The 23,164-nt window shown below is 34.3% G+C and overlaps 1 protein-coding gene across 5 annotated transcripts in view; it reads right to left on the bottom strand.

The window, feature by feature from the left end:
* Positions 1 to 23,164, bottom strand: part of CSMD1 (CUB and Sushi multiple domains 1) — an 883,639-nt gene that overhangs the window by 98,077 nt on the left and 762,398 nt on the right. For all 5 annotated transcript variants that reach the window (XR_014944901.1, XR_014944902.1, XM_015859302.3 and 2 more), the window contains exons 31-37: positions 19,437 to 19,553; positions 16,969 to 17,082; positions 14,909 to 15,004; positions 7,011 to 7,214; positions 5,743 to 5,867; positions 5,037 to 5,133; positions 2,117 to 2,221 (exon numbers count right to left, since the gene is read on the bottom strand). Coding sequence is in view for 3 of the 5 variants with exons in the window: in XM_015859302.3 (XP_015714788.2) it covers positions 2,117 to 2,221; positions 5,037 to 5,133; positions 5,743 to 5,867; positions 7,011 to 7,214; positions 14,909 to 15,004; positions 16,969 to 17,082; positions 19,437 to 19,553 (858 nt within the window). In the remaining 2 variants the exon portion in view is untranslated. The remainder of the gene's footprint in view (positions 1 to 2,116; positions 2,222 to 5,036; positions 5,134 to 5,742; positions 5,868 to 7,010; positions 7,215 to 14,908; positions 15,005 to 16,968; positions 17,083 to 19,436; positions 19,554 to 23,164) is intronic.

The raw sequence follows: 23,164 nt of genomic DNA, 5'->3' as shown, positions 1-23,164 counted from the left end.
CTTGACCTGCACTGAGCTGCATTTCTAAAAAGCCCAGCATTTAAATATTGGCACTGCTGAAGTCAGTAGATGCTTTAGCAGTGTAAAGTTGAGGGACTGGCAATTAGGAGATCAAAACACTTTTTTATAGAATGATAATAATAAAACTCATATGATAATAATGATAATAATAAAACTCATACAATAAAAGATATGAAATTAACTTCTAAATGTTAATTGTAGAGTAATTTTCTAAAATAAATGTTTACAGTCCAAACAAAATTGTGTGTTTATTACAGGATAAATGAAAGGCTTGAGCAGGTAAGTTTTCAAAATCTTATCAGCTGGGGAGGTAGGCTTTATCATGGGAATGATGAGAAGAAGAGTATAACCGGCACGTCTTTGAGGACATATAGAATACAATATTAATGTGAACAGAGAGACCTCATAAAACATGACAACAGGATGGAAGGGCACTTGCCTCTAATATGTACACAAATACACCCAGACCAGGGATTAAGCAGGATGAAGCTCTATATGTTGTCAGAGAACTGTAACATCACCAAAATGAATTTGCTGTGATAGGACAACTTGCATGTCAGGTGTGCTGGACAGCTTTTCAGGAAAAAAGACAGGGATAGTCTTCTATGTGAAGAAGCTGGGATGTATGGTGCTCCATATGGAATGGTCAACAGACTGGGGGAGAGTTCATTGGTCAGGATCATAAGAAATAAGAATGACTTTGTGGTGGGAATGTGTACTCAACTACTGTTGTACACAGTGAGTACTCAATAGCGATAGGACAAGAAGGAATGGTTTTAAACTGAGACAGGGGAGTTTTAGGATAGATATTAGGAGAAGGTTTTTCACTCAGAGTGTGGTTGCCCAGGGAGGCTGTGGATGCCCCATTCCTGGAAGCATTCAACGCCAGGCTGGTTGTGGCTCTGGGCAGCCTGGTCTGGTGGTTGGTGACCCTGCCTGTGGCAGAGGGGTTAAAATTAGATGATCTTTGAGGTCCTTTTCAACCCAGGCCATTCCATGATTCTATTGGTTCTATGATCTGATACTCACAGACAAGAAATAAATGGTTAGTGATGCATTAGTCAGTGGAAGCCTTATCTGCACTGACAATGCACAGTGCATGTTAAGATCCTAAAGGGACTGAAGAAGGCAAATAGCTGATTGCAGACCCTAGATTTTATGCAGAGACTTTGCTTTAGTCTGGGAGCTGGTGGGCAGATGACATGGCATCCCAGCCTCAGGGGGTCCTCAAAGTAGTTCAGAGACAGGAAACTGTACAGGGCTTTACGTACTGTATCCTTCAAGCACAGGAGTGGCCCTTATACTCAGGAAAGCTCACTGCAAAGCTCCTGTGCATAAAAGCAATATGGAGAAGCAGGGAGAGATTGACAGGGATAAAATTTGGAACCATTAACCAGTTACATATCTCAGCTGGAGCTGGGATTTACAAGGGACATAACTGCCTCAGAGTTCACCATCAGGAACTCTCAAGCTTCTCTGTTTAGAGGCAATGGTTTGAGAGCAGAACTAGAAGTGGATGAGGAGCAACTCTGAGACTAATTAACACTCAATCCATGGGATAATGAACATACAGACTGCATCCTATGGTGCTGAAAAAAATTTGTTTGCATGTTTGGCAATTGCATCAATTTACTGAAAGGAATTTGAAGGAAAGAATAATACAGCAGGGGAGAAAAAAACAAAAAACAAAAAACAAAAACAAACAAACAAACAAAAAAACACAAAAACAAGGTGTTATCAGTTTGGTTTATGCAAATTGGCCAATGGTGAAATAATTTGTGGCTACCTATATTTTGGAATAAGATGAAACAAGTCAAAACACATATACATTAAAGCCCACATTTTTAGAATCTCATTCTGAATTTCTAGCTTGATTGATTATATGCTGCTAATCTGTGAATGCTGATTTCTGTCACTTCCTTTAAAATTTTGATTTAATAAATATCACTCATGTCAGGATCATGCTGAGTAGAGGCTGATAGTCTGAGAAGGAAAAATGAAGAACACCTAGCACAAAACAAACAATAGAAGCAATCTCTCTATCTACACACATGCTTTTTTTCCTGAGAATTTTTTAATGAGCAAGTAGTCTTACTTTTGTATTCCAGGTGGAAACCAGCTGCAGCCACACTAATATCAGAGTGAAAATGTAGATAAAGCTGATTGGAAGTGCTGTTCAACAATGCTGGCACAGTTGTACCTGGAAAAATAAAAGTTATGAAATAAACTGTAACATGCTGTTCTGCCATAGGTTTTTATTGAAAAGACATAACCAGCCTCATTTTCTTCTCATCATGTGCATGGAAATCTCAAGTTATGATACTAAGTGGCTATGAAAATACAATCAAACTGGATTCTATCGTGACTGAATGAAACCTTACTCATTCAGGTAAAAATAAATAAATAAATAAATAAACAAATAAATAACCCCAGAACATCAGTGTAGGTTTTGATTACAAGATCAAGCTCAGCAGCCTTTTTTTTCTGTGTGCTACACAGAAAGCTTATCTCTAATCTTGGACACATCATCATTAGCACTGATAAGTGTGACAGCACATTTTCTTTGTTTCCATACGACTGCTACGTCAATCAAATCATATAGTCCAATGCTGGCAAATCTGTTCTGCTAAGAATTACATCCTTTCTTCTGCATACCCTCAAAAACAGCATAATAAATGGTGGTCATATGAAAAATATTTTCATTTCTTATGGGCATTTGCTGTTTCTATAGCAACTGAGAGCAGCCTAAGTATGATCTTTAAATTCACTCTTAAAAGAAATACTAGAAAGAACTATCCTCAAATTTCTACAATATAAAATAAGAAAAGTAAAATCTTTTGAATCTAAAACTGTAGTAAGCAAAACCTTGATATAACAGTTAAAAAGATGGTTGGTCTTCATACATTGTAGCCCTTTAAAGGAGGCTTTACTGTCTCACATAGAAGCTCCAAGCATAGAATTTCACAAGCAGTACAGAGCATTTATGTCACACAGTAATTACAGTAGAACACAGAAAACAAGGAAACATCTTCTAAAAGAGGAATTTTCATGGTATCCACACAAAATATTTAGCTAAGGTGTCTGCTCAGTAAAGCTGAGAAGACTATTGTAAAAGACTCATAAATGTGGTCTTTTACAATATTTACAGAGACAGATATACCTGCTGAGTTTTACTACTTATGAAATTATGTCACATTGCTGGCACAATTTCGAGAACAGCAGATTTTATCCTATGTTAATATATTCTTTATTACTTTACTCCTACACTACACATTTCTGTTATTTCTATTAAGTCTTATGTTCATGACATGAAAAATAGAAGTCTACAGTAAAGCAGTGCTACTCCATCTCCAGTGAAATATTTTCTATTTTCCTGGAAATTAGGAAAACTTTTAAGTTAAATCAAGATGATATGCTTTTACAGTAGAAAAAGAAATTCTTTTGAGTCTTAAGTGCTGTTAAATAGGATGTTGCTAAATGGATCATTTAATCAGATTTTTATCTACCAGGTCGAAAGCATGTGCTGTACATTTCAATTGGCAAAGAATGATTATATTTCATAATCTCTTTCTTACTTAAAATTTAATTTACAACATAATTATTAGTCTTTGTTACAAAGGCTGCTTCAAAAGTAATGCTTGCTTTTGTTACATAGGCCCACAACATCAGAAGCAGATGTAAGTAGAAGTTAAAATTTCCCACCAATATTTTGTTACATTTTGTTGCTGTGTGGTGGCAGAATAGTAGCCTGAAAAAGTGCACACAAAGTGAAGGTATGTGGAAAAAATGGCACATGCTGACATTCACTGATGCTTGCTGAATGTTTATGGAGACCAAACAGTGGAGGTGAGCACAGTGAGGCAGTGGGTGGTGCATTTCAGTAGCGGCAACAGCAATTTGAAAGACAAACCACGTTCCAGATGATGATGCAGATTTTTACAAGCACAGCATGCAGGCTCTTGCTCACTGGTGCTGAAAACATGAAGCTAATGGTGGTGACTATTGTGAAAAACAGCTTTTTGTAGCTGAGAATTTTCTTTATCAAACACTTTTGTTGTGCTGTTTCTATCTGTTGTAGTTTCCATAGAAATAAATAGGAGACATTACTTGCAGAACAACCTATGTATAAAAATATTTTAATATGTAGACTTTAATGCATGACAATTTATTACATAAATTTTGAAATGCAACATTAAATTGTTCAACTAAATATACAAATAAATATATTGTGTTTATTTTATTTGATCATTAATCTGCACACACAATCCAGTGTGAATCTATTCTTTCAAAGTTTCCGAAGTCAGAAGAGAAGGAATGTTCCACCATTTGGCTACACCAGAAATAGATCAGGCAGTGTACATGATACAATCCATGACATAATCTCATTTTTTTTTTTTTTTTTTTCTTGGCTTGGTTTATAGAACACACTCTTTTGATAAAATTTGTTTAATAAAAGTAGAATAAAATCATATGTGTCTAATGTACTTGTGAAACAAGAAAAGACATCGTTTACTATGTCTCAATCACAATGATTTGTTTTGTTGGGGTTTTTGTTTGTTTGTTTGTTTTTTTGTTTTTTAGTCCAGTGAATTTGGGTAAATGGTGGATGCTTCATCTTTTTCTTGAGAAAGGAGAGCTAAAATGAATAAGCTAAGTCAAAGTTATAGTGGAAATTCCATGAATGTCAGTACCATTTTGCATCACTGTATACTCTCTATAGGAGATATGGATTAAATAAATCACAATTTTTCAAAGTTACTGTCAACTAAATCCCACTAATGAAAGCTAAACAATTTTGCATATGTGCTCCTGAAAATCTCTCTTTCAATACTGATACAAATTTATAACACCCGAAGAACACTCCTCCTTATAATGAGTTTCATAATATCGTAAAATATACCATACAAATATACTCCTTGTGTATGTGTGAACATGCTTCTTGGGCATACACGGGAACCAATGATGGCTTCTCATGCACCTACAGTCTGTATGCTTAGATCAAAGCACATCCTTACCTGAAAAACTCCCAAGACGTGGTGCTGTCATATCTCCACCATCATATATTTCAAGAGAGTCCCAGTTATGTTCAGTGGCAAAGCTAATGACTTGGATCTGCAAAATGCCACCAAAAAACTTCTTTAAACAAACAGGCCTTGTGTATTTTTTAAATGTTCTAAAAACAGCAAAATGAAAGGTGAACATGTACTAAGGAGAATATAACTAAAGAGGTCCTAACAATAATAACTATTTAAAGAAGTAAACAAAACATTAACTGTTACTTTTTAAGTTGTCTTAACTTTTAGAAAATGTGAGTACAACAGTAGGTGACTAAGAAGGATTTTGCCCATATGTTGTATGATTTTAAATAATTACTCAAAGTGCAAATAAGATGATAATGAAGGCCTCACAAGTCCTTTAGTAATATTCTAGCAGATAGAAAGGATTGGCATTCACATATCACATTGAAGAGTTTGCGTTCAGTAGTTTACATAGTTGAAAGAGAAAACTGCTTGTTAACTATTTTTCATGTCATCTGTACAGAAATTAAATCAAGCTAAGCAAAGAACAACAGTGAGATAAACAAAGCACAAATATTTGAAGCAACCCCAAAATGATGCAGCTGGTAACTGTTTTCTGACACTTACAAAGAAATAAACATTTATTTTTTAAACTGAAATAAATATAACTTAGTATTCCATGCTTGACAGAATATAGACTTGCCTGAATACCTGATCCCTCAGTCACTATGATTTTCCACACACAGTTCAAGCTGTTACCATAAGGTTCAGGGTAACCTGGTGATAGAATAGTACCTCTCCGCTCAGTAAAATTCCCACTACATGGCACTGAAAGAAAGCATTATAATGAATTATTACAAAATTGTAATTATTTCAGAGAAAAGTAATGATAATATTATTAATACATTATCATAATTATCTTTCTTAATATAAACTTGCAAACATTAAATAATGAGTTGAACTCAGAAAGTAATGCTATCTAAAACATATTAACAATATGCAGTATTCAGATACACCTTGCATGAATGAATCATTTCAAAGTTACCTTAATCTTGAAAAAGCTAGAAAAACCTAGCAGCTCAACTTAGTTAAGTCTTACCAGCAGATAACAGCAAACAACTGTTAAATCAGAACATTAAACCCAAACTTGATTCACAGAAATCCTGTGAACCTACCTACAGCTTAGGATAGATTTAACGTTGCACCTGGCTGGTAAAACGATGTGGAATATAACATATATTTTTAGCATATGTGGAATTGCTTCTTTATAGTTCAAAAGACCAGAACTAAGCTAAGCAGAAACAGAATGCACAGAAAACAGGACACCTACATTTATTTTTACAACACTCCAATTAATTGTATGGTAGATTCCTATGAATATCAGTGAGCTTTGGATACAAATCCAATGAAGGGTGAAGAAAATCTTTCAACATTTACAAGGACAAATATTATCCCATTGGAGGCCTGTTGATAAACTAGAAAATTAGCTAAGCTTAATAGAGCTGTCATTTCTCATTGTGTATTATGCTTCACTTGAAGGAAAAAAACAAAAAAAAAACAAAAAGAAACCAAAAACAAAACAACAACAACAACAAAAAAAAAACATTTTATGGGTGATAGAAACATCCAACAAATACTGAATAATAAAACAGGTTAAGACACTTTTGGAGAATTAAAATCTGTCCTGTATTTCAAGCTGTGGATGAGTCATGAAAATAATGAATGTTCAAGAAAATGTGCATCTCACTTGTTCATATAATCTAAGTCATTACATGAAACACTATACTGCCTACCAGCCAGCTGGTTCTCAATTACTTTTTGATATGGAACACTGCTCTTTTAAATTGGGCATGACTGATATTAATCGAAGAAGAGTGAATGTCTGTTAAATACTATTTTCTGATATAGTTCCTGAATTCTAATTCAAAGACATACATGACAAAACAGATGAGTTTAAATGTAATTACTTACCTACACAGCTTGGTACTGTGTCATTCCACTGAGCTAAGGCATTAGGTACAGAATGACATCGAATAGCTTTTGAGCCTTGCAGCAGATATCCAGGACTACATTCAAATCGAACAACAGAGCCTGCTGAAAACTCAGACCCAATTCTCCTTCCATACCTAGGCTCTGGAACTGAGCTGCATTGTGTATCACTTGTGCGTGGAACAGCTGCATCAAAAGAAAAAGAAAAAAAAAAAAAAAAGCTATGAACCCAAATGACAATCATCATCTAAAACATAAACAGACTGCTAAATATGCATATTGTTTCTTGTTGAAAATAGTTACATTCTATTTGTTCCTTTTGTTAGCTTTGTAAATGTCATATCAAAGACTAGACAGCGTTTCCATGTCTGCTATCCAAATTCAGGTTTGTTTAGGTTGGGAAAGAGAAGCATGGGGAGACCTCATTGCAACCTCCTGGTACTTGAAGGGAGCTCACAAATGGGAGGGGGAATTGAATTTTTACATGGTCTGATAGTGATAGGACAGGAGAAGGTATTTAGGTTAAATGTTATGATGAAATTTTTTATTCAGAGGCTGGGGAGATGCTGGAGCACGTTTCCCAGAGAGGTTACAGATGCCCCATACCTGCAGGCATTCAGGGCAAAGTTGGGCAGCTTATGCAGGGCAGTTGTAACTGGATGACATTTAAGGTACCCTCCAACGTAGACCACTCTACAATTCTATCAGTTTGGGCTGTGATAGCACTTCATCTGTGAGAGCACTTCATCACATGTGAGTGCCGTGTCAGCTCAGAGGGCAAGAGATGTGGAAATTAAAACCTCAGATACAAGATAACAATAGATATTTCATTCGCCTTCTTCACTTAAACAAACACTGATCCCTATCATCTAATTTATTTATTAAATGAGGAAACTTAGACTTCTCACTAGAGGCCAAGAGAAATAATATACTGTATCAGATATGAAAACTATGCAATATTATATCAGTATTTGATTTGTCATATTGGACAACATTCAGATGACAAACCTTAGAGTAATTACTTTTACAAATAATTTCTGAGAATTCACAAACCTGTTGTAATGATTAAACAGTTAAAGCCTATAGACAACATTTAAACAGCAAAATAATAAAAATAATTAGAAACTCATGCCTTTATTTATTTATTTTCCCTTTTATACTTACTTATAACTGTTTCCTTATAGCAAGCATTTTTTGTACTTCTGGACTTTCGTCACTATGCATGTGTTTGTGTACCAAACTTATTCTGCGTTTTATTTTGCAGTTAGCTAATAGCTGCTACAATTTAAAAATCAATAAATGTATTTACAGAAAAAGTATAACTGTGTGTAATATCATATTTAGACTTTGATAAAATCACGTACATAAAAATAATCTCATTAATATATACACAAATATGTACTCTGAGTGAGTGACATCTTCAGAAGATTTATTTGATCAGTTTAGTATTGCCAAGAATTAATTTCAGGGAATCATCACCAGGGTTGGAAAAAATCTTCAAGATCATCCAGTCCAACAATCCTCCTACCCGTCAGTACAACATAACATATAAATGTTTCTTGAACACCTCCAGGGGTGGTGATTCAACCACCTCCCTGAGCAGCCTGTTCACCTCTCTTTGATAAACTATTCCTAACATCCAACCTGCATCTCCCTTGGCACAACATTCCCTCTAGTCCTATTCCTAGTTACACGGAAAGAGAGGCAAACTCTCACTTAGCCACAGCCTCCTTTCATGTAGTTTCAGAGTGCAATGAGGTCTCCCCTGAGCCTCCTTTTCTCCAGGCTGAACAATCCCAGCTCCCTCAGCTGCTCCTCATAAGGCTTGTGCTCCAGACCCCTCACCAGCTTCCTTGCCCTTATCACTGCATCTAGATACGCACAAAGTAATGCATATAAAAAGTTTTAAATGGGGCTGAGACTTTATTCCTGATAGATTCTCAAATGCAGTGTTTCTCATTCACTAACCTATTTTAAAAACAGCATAAACAGAATAATTTTATTTTACATACCTAAATATATATATTTTTGCTGGCCCTTAATTGAAGAACAATATTCCTTTCTATTCATTAACATACCTGAAATATTTTTTCAGCTACCCTGGCCACTAAGTAACAGACAAATTATGTGGAACCAATATATACATATTTTCATCTTGTCTTTATTTCTTGCACTGTCATTTGTTCTAATCACAATAACAATTATTGAAGTGTAATCATTTCAAGTGCTGGTATTTTCTCTGAAAATTAACATTTATTTTCAATTGGACATAGAACATGAACTGAAATCTATCCCATCTTTCCCATCTTAAATCTAGCATGAAACATGTAACATTTCAGTAGAACTTTGGAAGTTCTCATTTGTGTTTATCTAACATGATTTGGTATCAGTTTTCCATACTTCACTGAGAATAACATTTACATTTACACAAGTACTACTAAGTGCAGATAAAAGCTTGTTAAAAGATTATTTCAATATACTTGGTCTTATTAATAATAACAGTAGAACACATGCTCCCTTTATGAATATGCAATAGGATGATTTGTAAGGCAAGGTCATACAGACACATATATAGATGCCCCCAAGACTGCACCAATGAGAATTTTGCTCAAGACAGATTATTCCTAATCATGCCATGAATAAGCAAGTTTTTTTTCCTCATTTATTTTATTTATTTTTTTCAAGAAACTTCAACTGGATTCTTTTCATTACCAGTTAACACAAACCTCTGACCACTGATTCAAGTGTTCAGGAAAAGGACACAAAAAGTCAACTAGTCACCTAAGTGGACAGTTTTCCCTCCATTTCCCCAGGTTCAACTTCAGTCAAATGCCTACCATCCTCCTTCCTTATAGTCATCCTTGTTTCTCCACTGAGGTGAAAAGCAGCATAGAATGTTGGAGTCATGTGCTCTTTTCTCTTCTTGCTTTTCCTTTGCAGCACTTTGCTTATGTTCTTTCATATGCTTTGTGTCTTCAGGTGTTCCTGTCACTTTTTTTAAGCATGGGTCATCCATCCATCTACCATACTTTTTCAGAAACATTATTTCAGTGCACAGTAAGTCTTCCATAGGATGAGAAACACTCAGAAATATTCTCAGCCCACTGTGAGACAGGCTACAGTATCTTTACAGGTGCGACTCATATGGCATGGAGTGCTTCCTTGCTAGCAACTTCTCCAGCTTATCTCTAAGCTTAGGCCTGACATGCTACATGATTGGTGGAAGCTTGGCACAGTTGTTTATGTAAGTTTCATAGGACGCTGTATCTTAGCATCACATAATAGTTCACGACCACCTTCCACAAAGATCTGCTAGGTAAAATTTCAGCATGACATTTGTCTCCCCTTGCCTGTCATCCTTAAGGGGCTCTAATGAACTGTCCTGACTGTATCTCAGCATCGTTCCTAGATTACTTTTCACTGACTAAAGAGAAATGTAATATAAGCCAGACATAACTTCTTAGAATTGAGTTTTAATTTAATTATGCAGATATAAGTAATCTATGGCAAAATGCAATATTGTTTCAGATATCTTTAAAACACATTGTAAACCAGAACAAAATAGTCTGTGGCAAACCCTTAGGGAACTCCAACAGTCATAACTCTGTTCCCTAATTACACACAGCAGTAAGTATGTGCGTAGATATTTTATTCTAGTCGCAGATCAGGTCAATTTAATAGTTAAAGTTATATTCCTATTTTATTCTTGTTCGGCTTTATCATTCTTCCATAGTTCTTTCTTATTCTAGAATGCTAGTTTTCTTACTAGCTTTCTTTAAAATCTCTGTTGAACTCATAGACTATTTCATGCATCTGTACAGTGGAGCAAGTAAAAGAGATAAGGTTTTTGACGCAAATCATAAGTGACAGCACAGGTAGAAAGTTCATTACCTTGCTTTTTAGGGAAATAACTCTATTTCCGCAGCATAAGCAATATAAAAATACATACTACTGTTTCTCAGATTACATTTTAACAGAAAAACAAGCATAATATAAAGCACCTACTTCCTTGTGCCTCCTCCAAAATAATCCATTCTTAAATGAATTGTTCTTAGTATCACATTTCCACATGTGTGACCCTAATATTATGAAAGAATGGATATTCAGTCTGCTATTACAGACACTCTTTACCTGCTTTATGAAACACCAGCAAACTTCCTCTGAGAAAAAGAACAACATGAGTAGATGTGATATACAACTAAAAAGAAGTTTCTGATACAGTAGCATTGCAAAAGCTATTAAACTGAATCAAATCTCATCTGATGCTAGCTCAAAACAGAAAGTGAAATAATTCAAGATACAATGTTTCCCCTTCTAACCTTCCTTCTACCTTTCTACCTTTTGCCTGTAGCACTGGTAACACAGACTTTTCAAGCTTCATCACAGACTTTTTTTTTTTTTTTTTTTTTTTTCCCTACAGTAATTATCCTTCATCTTTCAGTAAACGTTTCATGCTACTGTGAAACAAAATTGAAATCAGCCCAGTGGAAATGTGAGAAGGGAAGAAGGTCAACCTGAAACAGAGGGCGATAAATAAAGTGACTGACTTTGCAGACCAGATTACTCTGTTCAGTGTGAGAGTGGATGTCCTTCTCTGGAGTATTTAAAATGCTAGGAATTAGACAGTAGTGGAAATATGATTATGATGAAGGACTTAAAAAGAAGATTAAAAAACAAATTAAAAAAAAAAAACAAAAAAATCTCAAAAGAAATTTTATTAAACATCACTAAATTGTTATCATATTAAATATCATTAAGTCATTGACCAATATATATGTGTGTGTATTAAATAAAGCTCCTAAGATACAATTCAAATAAATATAAAAATCAGACTATATAAATATAAAAATATTAAAATATATATAAAAATATAAGAATCAGATAAAAAGAGTGGCTTTACATGACTCATTTTCTGACACTGAAGAGAATATTTCTTTTGTTATGTCTTTTGTTAAGATCTATTCCTTCAAGTTATTAAAAATAAGCATAGTTGAAATTAGTAACTTTATGCTCAACAGGCAACTTATTGTTCCACAGCAATATACATGTAATTTCAAACAAAGTAACTCAAACTAGAAGTGACAAATTAAGTTGAAGCACAATTGTATTGTTTCAAAAACATTATGCTGCATGTACCCACCCAGAGAACAAATTTTTATGAGTACTTCAATATTTTTTATTTTTATTCATGTCATGAGAAACCTGAAACGGACAATACTTGTAGGGAATGATTGATTAGGTGAATGTAACAAAGATTTTCATAACAGCATAAGCTCTGAGACTCTGCTTAGTGACCTGTGCCCTCTCAGTATAAAACAAAACCAAAATATCATACTTTCTCATGATTTTGCTAGAAAATGAACCATTTTTAATACTGTAACCAAAATTGGATGGGAAAACTGTTTCCTGGCACAAAAATCAAGTGCAAATGCATACAATTTACCTTCTGTTTAATTAACTTTCTGTTTTTCAGTCTTTAGAAACCACAGATCTCTTCATCCTAACCACAGGACCTATTTTCTGTGTCTGTTATAATAATGTCTGAATATAAACCAGGTACTGTGTAGAAAATTCACTGGTTGTATTTTTAAGTATTCATTACACTCTAACGTGCAATTAACATTTGTAGGTCAGATTTCCAGTGTTCATTTAATATGCGAGCCAGTGGCATATTTTCTCTTTCATCTCTTGTTCTTAACATAGACAAAATATGCGCCCCATCTGGAGCACAGCAATCTAGTTAATTACATCTAACACAATACTGTTGGAAGATATATATATATATATACAATATGTCATAGTGCTTTCATGAAAAACAGTTCTATAGTCTTGTCCCTACTAATTTTAGTCAAGTAAAATACTGGCTAGATTTATTAGGTACTTCTAGTAGACAGATAAATAACTACAACCTGGCTAGCCACGCACAAATGAAGGTAAGCTGTTCAGGTATGTGCATACAGATGGCATTGTAGGCTGTACGAACCACACAAGATGAAGGTGAGAAATTAGTAGAATGTTGTAATTGAAGTGAGCAGACTTCTGCATAAACACTAATTGAATATGTGAACTTTCCTCAAAACACTAGTGATATTTTTAGAGAGATATGAGTGGCTAGGAACAAATGATCCCATTGAGAGGGAAGAGTCGGAATTAACTCAGAAAACCAATGTAACTTTCCAAAATATTTAAATACAAAAAAGGAGCACACCAAAAATGGAAGCAAGAACTGGCAATAAACCAGGAATAGCTATGTTCCTTTAACTATATATTCCTTTAACAGAGAGAATTTCCCCAATTACTCAGAGAATATCAATATCAAAGAGTAATGAAACTCTTTAAATTACATTGAAACTCTCCTAAATACTAGGTCTGTATAACAAAACAAAGAACCAACAACAAAAATATACAGCTGTGCAAAAATATTTTTTATATTATCCCCTTGAAATGAACATAGTCATTAAATATGCAAAGACAGAAATTTTGACCAGGCTGTAACTTACATAGGTTTAATAATCAGTTTAATTACAGCATTTCTCAGATACTTGGGGGAAAATAAATAAATAAATAAATAAATAAATAAATAAAATTAAAAAAGGGGGAAAATCTAAGCCCAGGGGCAGCAAAAGCCAGCAAGGGACTTTAGAGGAAATGTCCATAGGTATGCTAATATGGTTAAGTTGATGCTTAAGGAGAGTTGAACAGCTTAAGTGATAAATTATACAGAAAAGATTGTCTTCAGAGTTCGTATCATGTGCTGTGTGTGTAGTCTGATATGTGTGAGAACCCTTCTTTGTTTTCTGGCTCAACGCTTGCTTCCTGAGGTATTTCTCATGATAAGACTCTCACTGATTTATAGAGGAGGCAAGTGATGGATGCTACCATGTGACAATCAACATCACTTTGTGGACATTTGCAAACACCTTCCTCCAGAGCTGTCTGCCTCCAGAAGAGAGTGCTCAGGAAGTGCTAGTAGAAGATCTGTCCTGTGACAAAATAGCCTCATCTCAGTATGGGAAAATTAGGGAATGATACCATCGTGTCTTGTGAAAGGATGCAGGTGGGCATCCCTGCTCCCTCTTATCTTCTGGCAAGGCCTGGAAGATGGGAACAAAGGAGTTTCTGCTAAGATCCCAGAGCCAGAAGTTGCCATTCCAAAGAGACCTGACTCAAACACTTTGGATTCGAGCTATCACTTCAAAGAAAGCTGACTCGACCACTTTGGACCTATAAGTTGTCACTACCACTGGAAATTGTCACTGTGGTCACTGTCATCGTCAACAGAACATCGTGTGACTACCCACCACTACTGAATATCAACGACTGAACTATAAAACCACTCTGGATCCATGGTGGTGACTATCTCCCTCTTGCTTCCTGCAAAGACTCCTTGCTACTATTTCCCATCTTTACTATTGTCTGCCTGCCCTTCCTCATCACCCTACATCATAATAGTGTTTGTCCTCCCCTTCCCCATCTTCCTGATTAAGAATTGTAATAAACTGGTCAGACCAATATTTGAACTAGTGTTTCTTAATCTCATGCCGGGTATACATATATGAAAGAAACTACTCTCCCTCCTATAAACCGGAGAGGGACAACATGACAGCAGTTAAGGGAACAACACACAATGGATTCCTGAGAAAGCCTAGACCATACTCAAATCCATGGTACCAGAGAGGATTAACCATAAGGTTACTGCCATTATGAAGCCAGTCTATTCTCACTGGTTCAGAAGAAGTTCCCGATGTCTGGAAAAAGGTTAGGACTACACTTGTGTTCAAACAAATAAGATCTAAGAATCTAAGATCTAAGTTTTCAGAATTATATATACTTGGAAAGACTTGTACCAGTATCTTCCACCAACAGAAGACATAAATTACCTTGGTAAACAAAATGGAACCCCCTTGCTGATGCTCCACTCTTAGCACTGAATCGCAAAAGAATTTGATTAGATGTTGCCAAAGGCAATGTCTCTCCTATGAAGGGAAACAAAAGAAATGAGGTGAAATAGAAACAAATTCTAACTCTTTACTATGTAAACAAATACACTGTTAATACAGTTTATATTTTCTTTTTCCTTTAAAGAAAATGTAAGTCAGAATGCACAAAATGAAATTTACTATTCAAGGTTTAAAAATTGATATGATTAAAAAGACTTTATCATTCACTAACAAACTTTCTGACATTTATTGCAACTCTTGAAAGTAGATCTACAAACTATTTGTTCTGCTGTCTGTCATTGCCAGTAGGAGATAAAATCATTAGAAAAAGTTTTGGTCAAATTTTTCTGTTACTGACAGCTTACTTCAATTTCCAAAACACATTAAACAATGAAAAGGATTTTAAAGGTGTAACAACAGATACTTATGTGATGTCTATCATTTAAAAACTAAAACTAACAAGAGAGAGAATGAATTTATGACTCTTTATACAGTTGCTTCAATAAAAATATGGCCACATATTAAATTACAGTAATAATTTTTTAAAATCATTTCAAATTTCACATACTGAATTGACAATTAATAAAGATGTTTAATATTCTTTGTTTCTCTCCTTCTCTATATGCCTCTAGTCATGATAAATGCTCACTAATGAAGCACTACGTAAATAATTGAATTACTTTTACACTGTAGAGATGCCATTACAAATGACAAATGTTTTATTTGTGTTGGGTTATATCAACACCAATTTTGAGATACTGAAATGAATGATAATTTAGTAAATATATCTCAAAGAGTTGTCCAAATAAGACTGATGATTATTTTATATTATTGCAGCTCTACTGATTTCAGTTAACAGAATCCAATCCTAAACCAATGTAAATCACATGTCATGAAGAAAAAGTACAAATAACAAGTTTAAACTACCTTCAATTATTTTCAAATGTCTGCTGTGGATATATACATTAATTTTGACTTTTTAAAAATGTGTATAATGCAGTAAAATTGGGTGCCTAAATGAGTTCTCTCAAATTTTAAAATTTATAAGTAAATGCATTTTTCTGTTGAAATATTACCAGTAAATACATAAATTTGAAAGTAAATAGCAAGATTCACTACAAGAAAAGGATGAGCTGAATTTTTCAAATAATAAAATCTTTCCTATAAATTGAATAGATATGTTCCTTTAACTATATATTCACTTAAAAGGGAGAATTTTCCTAATTACTCACAGAGAATATCAAGAAGCAACGAAAATCTTAAAACTATATAGAAATTCTCTAAATATTAGATTTGTATTACAAAAAAAAAAAAAAAAAAAAAAAAAAGTTAAAAAAATCATAGAATCATAAAATCTCAAGGTTGGAAAGGACCTACAAGATCATCCAGTCCAACCATCACCCCATAATCATTGCTACCACAAGCCACTAAATCATTTATTGTAGCTCCTCAAACTACATACGCCTCTGCAGAAGTATTTTTATATTATCACCTCGAAAAGAATGTCATCATTAAATACGTAGAGACAGAAATTTTGGCCATGCTGAAATCTGTGTAAGTTCAATTATCATTTCATGAGGTCAAAATTTGGGTATAGTTACCTAAACAGAACAGGTACTCCTTTTTGTCTAAGTGCATGTTTGAGTTCAGATAATTGTATTCTGTGAATCCAAGTTATTTGTGTTCAAATTAGACATTTTGAAAACGTCAATGTTTGGGGGCAGAGAACAACTGTATCATGGAGTAGGGCCTCTTACAGAAAGATCAGAATATTTCATTCAATTATTTCTCCAGCCATCCTAGTGATCAATTCTTGCCTAAAACATATGTTTCAGAAGAATGCCATATTCCAAAGTCTTAGACAGCTCATCCAATTCCCGTGAGATCTTCTTCTACTGACTTTATTATTATATTCCCAAATGAAATTCATAATGTTCTCATAAATTCTTTCTTCCAGAAAAACTGTGCAAGAATCATATGTTCTTTTCCTTATTTCTTACCTGAGTGGGATCCAGACAGTGAACTAAGAAGTCGAGATTGAGAGTTATCTCCATCAAATAATTCTGCCACATCATTCAGAGCTGTTTGGAAATAGGCAAATTGTCCAAACACAACTATATTAAAAAATAAAGAAGAGAGTGAGAAAGAGAGAGAACGTCAGAGAAGATTTATTTTTAAAACTCAAATGTAATTGGATATTATTGCTTGTGTTAGTTATCACTAGATTCCTCCAAATTTCAGGCAAGGTGAAAAGCTTAATATTATCTATCATTATAAAATGTTGCTTTAATCTTCAGTGGTATGAATCTAATATGCTCTTCAGTATTTTCTTATATTTTAAACAAACAAAACAAACAAAGAAACAAACAAAAAAAACCCACTAAAACATTCTTTTGAATAGAAAGTGTGCTTTTGGGAATAAAGTCTTATTCCTTATGGCATAACTACCTATATAAATTATAAAAATAAAATAAAATAAAATTGAAAAAGGATTATAATTTTAACAATCTTATTAACAACCTTAGCAATTATTTGTGAGCATCTACCGTCACACAGGATTAGCTGCTTAACCACCATTAGTATGAGGAAGATAGTTTAAACATTGAATTGGCTGTTTTTGTATCTTTTTGTTAAACTCATTTTATTAAAACAAACACGAACACTGACCAAGTAGTAAAAACAACAGTGCATTACTGTTCTTGACATATTGCTACATTCAATTTGATGCAATTTTAAGTGCATTAAAAAATAAATCAAATAATTATCCAACATTTTTTATTAGTAAATATCAAATGGTTGTAAATATTAGTGAATATCAAATGAATTCAAGTATCAGTCAGCAATACAAACATGAAGTCATTAACTAGTAAAATGAAACCAATAAGAATGTTATTTCATCACAACAGCTATCCATACTTCCTTGATAAAGGAGGAACCTGCTTTAAAGTTACTCCTATTCCAGATTCTCTCTAAAAAGAAAATAAAAATAAAAAAAAAAATCACAGAACTTTGATGCAGCACTTATGTATTATTTTACGTACAGCTTGTATCAGACAGTACTTTCTAGCCATTTTGTAAAGTTTAAATTTTATTTTTTTTTCTTAAACCATGTTTTCCAGCCTCCTAATTTTTAAAAGCAGGGCTAACTTAGAAGGCAGGTCAGAATTGTTGAAGCCTTTTTCTGATAAAGTTTTGAAAACTGACAAAACTTGAGAATCCTAATCTTATTCAATCTACCTTTACTTTAGTCACTACCATGATGAAGAATATTTTCTTTATGTCCAGTTGGAATTTGCTGTGCTCAGCTTGTGACTATTTCCACTTATTCTTTTACTTCTGGAAGAATGTCCTCCTTCACTTAGAACACGTGATCAAGAACACTGTACAATCAAGTCTACGATCAGATAAATTTGCCAATAAGATCTACTAACATTTCCTTTGGAGCACTGCCCCAAGAACCTAAATGACTGAGATGAACCCTTTTGTGTCTTACAACAACTTTCTGGTTATTTTCTCACATCCTATAAAATTCTAAAAACAAAAACAAATCAAACACTTATCTTCATCCAAAAACAGGTCTGTCAACCTTCCCATTTGAAAGTTTTTGTGACAAACTTATTTTTGATAAACTTGTTATTGTGAACTTACTTGTTTACAACATTGTATCAGCACATCTGCAAACACAGCAGGCAAAAAAGAATTCCTGATTTTTTTTTTCTGTATGCATTTTGCTGTTTACCTTGACCTCTGGACAAGCACTCACACCCCTTCCCATCCCTTCTCTGACTCTAGCGGGCCAATGCTAGAACTCCTTAGACTGATCTCTTTTCTTTGTCTCATTCTTTCGTTTACTCTCTTCCTCTTTTTTCTCTCAACCTTTTACTCATTTCAATTGGTAGCCATTGCTCTGGAGACCGCTGTTGAGCAGGGAGTGCCCTATTCAGGAGATTCCAAAGATTCACTTTACTCACAACCCACTGAATGGGATGAGACAACTCTATCAAATTTCACTTTTTCTTAAAGGAAAGTCAAAGCTAAAATAAAGAAAACCATTTTTAAACATTTCTGTAATACAAATTGCAAAGATATTGTTACTTCCATCCCTAAAACATTCATAAGCAAATTTATATGATACATGGAGTCAGTTGTTTTTTTGTTTGATGTTATGATACAACACTAAAATACATTTTAAATACAATACAAACTACTATTATTTGACACTAGTTATTGCAAGTATCTCCTGTGTAACATATTTTTGGCCACTGCCTGCTTAGTTGAAGTCTACTGATTACCCAAGGGAGAAATTAACGTGAAAATTCTAGAAACAATTTATTTGTTGAGAACCCTTTATCTTTTCGATACCCAGTCTACAACATATTTCAAATCTAGAGTCACTGTTTCAAATAAAGGACATCTGAACTCTAGAACAATAATTAGTGATTGCTAAGTCAGTAGAATATATTCTTACCAAATTCTTTAGGTACTGTTATTGAATAATGGCAAGTCTGTCCAGCAGTATAATTATGAGGATAACTTGGTGATAGAACCACCCCCTCTGATCCTGTGTACTGTCCTCCACATGGTGCTGGAAAGAAAACAGAAAAAAAAAAGTGACATGAATTACATCCTACCTATATTAATTCAATCTGAAAATGAAAGAAAACCTACATTAGAAAGCAACAACTCAGTGCTTTTTGCTTGTTTCTCATATAAAGACTGATTTAATCGCTCTTTTCAAGAATAGAATTTTTATAAAAATTGCTTTAAAATTAGAGTTAAAATGTTGAATTTAAAAAATACAGTAGTAGTTACTACTGCATATGTAAGTGGTGTAGTGCAGTCTCCTTGGGTCTCAGAGAAATACATAGATATGTTAACCTGTTTCCTTAAAAAAACTTCAAGTAAATACTAAGAGATGGAGATGATCTTTCTCAGTACTTACAATGAAGTTAGCTTGCATAATTTTCCCCAACCACACAGAATTTGAATCAGGATCCCGCAGTTAATTATTTCACATTACTGGCAACTATCCTTAGGAAATCTTGATTTAAGTATAATTAACATAGCTGCTACTATGGTGACTTTTGCTTTCTCATCCATTGGTCAGGATTAAACAGTACACAACACTTCATAATCATTTCAGTAGTTTTGATCTAATCTAGACATGTCCAACCTGTTGCCTACAGGCCACATGCACCTTGTCAACAAGGCCTGGCATCTCCCCCATGCCATCTGCCCCTCACTGATGCTCTGCCCACCAAGCAGACTGGCCCAGCCCCAAGAGCACAACAATTGCACATCAGTAGTCAAACATCAATGCATTATTAACACTGTCTGGGATGCAACAAGGACATAGGAAGAGCACAGTGCTGAGCTGACTCGAGTTCTAGAAGTAATTGTATGCATTTCGATTCATTGGCTAGAGAGTAAAAAAGCAAAAAATATGCAGCCTTGCTTTTTGTTTTGACAAAGGAATTTGAGAACATGGTTCAAGACTGAAAAAAGAAAAAGTCATCCTTTTTTTTTTGGTGTATTTCAGCTCCGTTTTCGGTCAACATAAGTATATTACCTGGTATTTTCAAACTGAGTGTATAGAGTAGGAATCAGATATTCAATTCAGAAATCTGACTGTGCCTTTTACAAGCACTGTTTTATCAGAGAAAAAACATTCCACACTTCACAACTGCACCTTATTCATGTCATCATTTTTTGACACTAAGTACATTTGTGACTATTTTCAAGGCTGAAGCACAGAAGAACATTTCATTAAAAATCCCTGACAAACACTTTGAGAACTCACTGAGAATTGCAGCCACTGACATCAAACCCAGTACTGATGCATTCGTTTCACAAAAACAAGGCCACATATCCCACTAGTTTTTTTGCTGCTTTTTGTTCAAATAAAAAAAATATTAAAGATTAAAATATGTTTTCTTACTTATATACCTGAGTTATATCATATATTTTACGAGGGTTGTTCTTAAAATAATGCCTCCTAGTTTATTATGTTGGCCCAGAAAATCAGAGGTGGTATTGCAATAGAGGTTGAACCTCCTGGCAATATTCCGTTCCATTTGTTGTCACAGGACAGGTGCCAGCAGAGGGGCAGTATGACAGAATGCCATCTGACATGGAAGCAAGTATAAAGCAAAGGTGTGGAAATTGATTCCTCCATGCAGAAAAAAATACACCCACTGACATCCATCAATGCTTTCTGAACATTTATGAAGACCAAGCAGTGGCTGTGACTATAGTAAGGGAGGGGGTTGTGCATTTCTGCAGCAGTGATAGCAACAGTGGCTCACCTCCACTGCTGTAGATTTTTAATGAGGGCAGCATGCAGGCTCTTGTTCACTGTTGGTGAAAGCTCAGAGTTAAGAGTGATGACTATGTCAAAAGACAACATTTTGTAACTGAGAATTTGCTCTATCAAATAGTGTTGTTGCGTTCTTGCATTTAGTTTCCACAGAAATAAAAGGAGGCATTACTTTCAGAGTGACGTTTGTATTTGAGGCCCAAGACAGTTTCTCTTCAAGGGGGAGGCCCAGGCAAGCCAAAAGGTTGGACATCCATGATCTAAACCATTACAGTGCCTACCTCAAATGCAAGAGCAAGCTCAAACCAGAAAGAAAATATATTTTTGGGTTGTTTTTTTTTTTTTTCCTTATCAGAACATATAGAGAATATAAAAGGATATATCATCTAATAGTCAAACGAAATATTTAAACAATCTTGCTTTCAGTATGCATAACAAAACTCTTTTCCATCTTTTCAGTATAATCAATTCAATTTAGTACAGTAATTTCCCTTCTTTAAGAACATTTTAGAATATTATTACTGCATATGCAATGCTGCATATTTGATATTGATTATTTTTGTAAAGATACAAATAGTAGATTCCTATGTGATACTAATTTAAGTTAAACAATTTGGGCTGCATATTTTCCAGTTTATAGTTTCACTTAGATATAAGAACATCAAGATATATCTGATCATTCACTTTTTAATTTCTGTTTCTTTAGACATAACAATAAAATTTAAAATAGACATCACAATACCCCAGTTGTCACCATGGAATAAGAATTTTATTCACTGAGGCAGAAAGTTGATGTTATGTCTCAGAACTATGCATAACTAATTCATCTTCTAACCTTTGCTTCAGTATTTACACCATAGAAACAGAGAACAATTCTAAGAAATCAAAAGGATTAGTTGTCAAGACAGTTCAGGATTATTTAATTAGGTTGAAAACCAACGTTAAATAAATGTTATGTTTTAGTTATCTATGGTACAATCCTTAAAAAGAGTGCTGTATAAGACATAGCTGTCTATTTTGCTAAAATACTGGTATTTTAGGAGATCCTTCTGTCCAACGCAGAACTTCAGTTAAGTGTAAAAAACAAAGGATTCAAATCTATTCAAATCTAAATATACATATTTCCCTTAATTTTTAATTTTATCTCTTATATACTATTGTAATAAATTATTTTAACAGCAAATTCTTTCTTAATAAATAGGATGTTGTTTAGCCTATGAAGCACTGAAACTGCTTCTGACAAGTTCTTCACAATACCAGGCAAAACATCGTTAGGAATACCTAAAATCACATATGTAGTAAACAACAACAACAACAACAACTTGACTCATCCAGCTGGTGATAAGGGTCTCTAGCTATGGAACACTTCTAAGGAAACAGCCTTCATCCAGGAGATATTCTCCCATCAGCGGCTAGCCATTAAATGAACCCAGGAAGGGGACAGGACCCTGGGTCAATGCTTTCTGGTCAGGTGGGAAGCATGTGTAAATTGTACCTGTGCTTCCTGAGCCAGCCATACCCCTTTACTAGGTGCTCAATCATCAGTTCAGGCCATGACCTATCAGTTCCCTCACATATGCCTAATCCCTAACATATTCTGGTTATAAAATTAAGCAAAATAAACATTGATATGTAAATGTGATTTTTTTAGTTAAACAAGAAATAAGAAAAGTATAAAAATTCAGGAGAGGAATCACAGGTTATTTTTTTTTGTTGTTGCTCTACATTACAGTTCAGTGTTTTTATTACCATTTCGGAAGACAAGGTTAGGGAATACTTAAACTGGACAAATATAAGTTCATCAGGACTGTTAAGACTGCTCCCACAAGTGCTGAGAAAACTGAAGGATGTCACTGGAAGGCCCCTCTCAATTATTACTG

The sequence above is a fragment of the Coturnix japonica genome, chromosome 3 (genome assembly GCF_054131305.1).
Source record: "Coturnix japonica strain WE chromosome 3, WE-NBRP24, whole genome shotgun sequence".
NCBI classification, from domain to species: domain Eukaryota; kingdom Metazoa; phylum Chordata; class Aves; order Galliformes; family Phasianidae; genus Coturnix; species Coturnix japonica.
Note: the sequence above shows the minus strand (reverse complement) of the source record. Positions and strands in the feature narration are given on the sequence as shown.